Source organism: Rhynchophorus ferrugineus, unplaced genomic scaffold, assembly GCF_030347505.1.
Source record: "Rhynchophorus ferrugineus isolate W39M unplaced genomic scaffold, kcgeb_rfMv2 rfM5, whole genome shotgun sequence".
Lineage (NCBI taxonomy): Eukaryota > Metazoa > Arthropoda > Insecta > Coleoptera > Curculionidae > Rhynchophorus > Rhynchophorus ferrugineus.
In genome coordinates this window covers 12655070-12657443 of record NW_027472584.1, presented here as the reverse complement: position 1 = coordinate 12657443, position 2374 = coordinate 12655070, and the positions used below count along the sequence as shown (strand labels likewise).

General features: G+C 30.1%; 1 protein-coding gene across 1 annotated transcript; it reads left to right on the top strand.

The window, feature by feature from the left end:
• The first annotated feature begins 216 nt into the window (after positions 1-216).
• On the top strand, positions 217-2123 carry LOC143197195 (uncharacterized). The gene is made up of 3 exons (XM_076405441.1): positions 217-1271; positions 1339-1407; positions 1472-2123. Exons 1-3 carry the CDS (start codon positions 1233-1235, stop codon positions 1754-1756), a joined length of 393 nt encoding a protein of 130 aa, XP_076261556.1. The 5' UTR covers positions 217-1232; the 3' UTR covers positions 1757-2123.
• Positions 2124-2374: the final 251 nt, after the last annotated feature.

Sequence of the window (2374 nt, the reverse complement as noted above, 5' to 3'; positions counted from 1 at the left end):
TTTAATGATTTCCTTCACTTCTCGTTTTACTCTGTTGTCCTCCCTTTTGTCTAACAAGTTGATGGTGGTACGAGCTCTACGATAGAGATGATTTTTGAGTCGGATCTGTGACTTGATGCCTTCAGAAACTGGCTCACTTTGAGAGTGTGAATAAGATGGAACTTCGAATTATGAATTCTGATAGGCGGACTGGATGTCTCGAGTTGTCTCTTAGCTTCGATACAGCACGCTCGAGTTGATCAGGTCGATCAATCTTCGGGATTGGACCGGATTCCATGTTACGCGAGCTGAACGAGAATGAAACAATTGCAACTTTTGCTGACGAAACCGCAATTATTTCCATGGAACAGGATCATGAAGATGCTCCTGAAAAGTCCTTAGTTTCCTTTAGTATATTTGACATTTGCATTAAAGTTAAAAGCATCAAGTTAAACGAAGGTAAGGTTATGCAGGTAGATTTGGCCAAATAATATCAGAATCAGTATACCTTTCGCTGACTTAGCTGAGTATTTGGGAAGGGTCTTAGATGAAGAGCTTAAGATCAAAGAGCTTAATTAACTTGGAAGCATTGTTCGACCACAGAGCGAAATCAGATTTTGACTTAGCAGATCAGATTGTAATGTAATTAAAGTGTCTTAAATAATATGACACATACTATATAAAAATATTTAAAAGTTATGTAATATATTAGAACAAGCTAGATAATTAATAATTTATATTATCAAATATAATAATAACTCAGGCGGCAATAAAAAAATTGCATAAGCACGTTGCTTTTTTCTATATATTTTTCTTTATTCGGTACTATAATTTAGAGAGCTAGTAAAACTGGCAACATCGCATAACGGAGTGCCGTTTCGTGATTTGTTGTTTTATTCAACCCAAATAGTGTTTTTTTTATGACATTGAAACCTATTTATTTTTGCTATAAATATTTATCTTATTTTTGTGTTGTCATAATACAGCCGTTTATATTACCCCGCAATATTATGGAGGAAGTTAGAGTATAATGTTGACGTATTTGTGACGTAAAATTTTTGACAGCCAGATTTGACATAAATTGCTTATTTGCAAGAGTAATTTGCAACTAAACAAAGCTATAATAATTGACGAATATTAATTGATTTAATTATTTTTATATACATATATATTTGGAAAGTTAATAGGAATTTGAGCCTTCTAATATTATAACTGATAAGGAAAAGTTGGTATTGATAGTTATTTAACGGAAAATGTCCGTAGATAAAAAAGAGACTGTGACCGCATTTCAGGTTTGTATATATTTTTATTAAATAAGTTACATTATTTTTCATATGTATTTGTTGTTGTTTGTTGTAGGCTTGTACAGGAATTGAAGATGTTCTATTAGCTATTCTTTATTTAGAGGATGCCAAGTGGGATTTATCGGTACGCTTATTGCATTACGATATTATACAATGTACATACGTAATCTTATTGTGATATTTTATAGGCTGCTATTCAAAGAATGGTGTTACCAGAATATAAAGTATTTCCAAAAAGACCCTTAAAACCCAGAAATAAACTTCCAGTAAATCCAAATCCGATAGATCCCACCAGAATTGTTAAATATAAACAAGTTGCGTTAAAACCTATTAGATGTCGATACCTGAAATTCGTCGTGTCATTTGAAGATAAAGTAATACGATTTAAAATGCCCGACTGTTCTAATTTTTGCAAGTATTTTCTTCTAAATTTCATCTGGTTTTCATTATTCATATTAATAATTCTAACATAACATTAAAATTATGGTTTATAGCTCATATTAAACATAAACTTGCTCGTGATCTAAAAATACCGGTTTCAAGACAAAAATTGACATTTCAGTGTAAAACAGGATTATATCAAAATGTACCATTTTCATATCTGTTTCTACCACCGGAAGTTGATTTGATTTTAGTATTAAAAGCTCCATTAGAAACCAATGTTTAATGTATACGAATATGTTGATTTTTACTTCTATTTTATGTAGATTTACTTAAAAATGTTATAATTAACTTGCTTGTATATATAAATGTTTAATATATATTGTTTCAGTGTTTCCTCATCATTGTTATATAACATATGTATATTTAATGTTTTGTGTTTGTGAATTTAAAATTTTATGTAGTTACGGCGTTATGGAATTATTAACTCTATATATTTTATAATAAAGTTATCTAAATATTTTTGTTGTCTTTATTTTGTGTTCATTTGGATTGAGAGTTTTGCATCGCATTATGATAGCATTAGCATTGACAAAACCACCAGAATGTCCTATCTGTATGCGAAACATATCAAGAAGTAACTATTAGTAGTAAATTCACAAAATGAAATATATTCATCAAAGTAATATTTACTTTATGTATAGGTGATC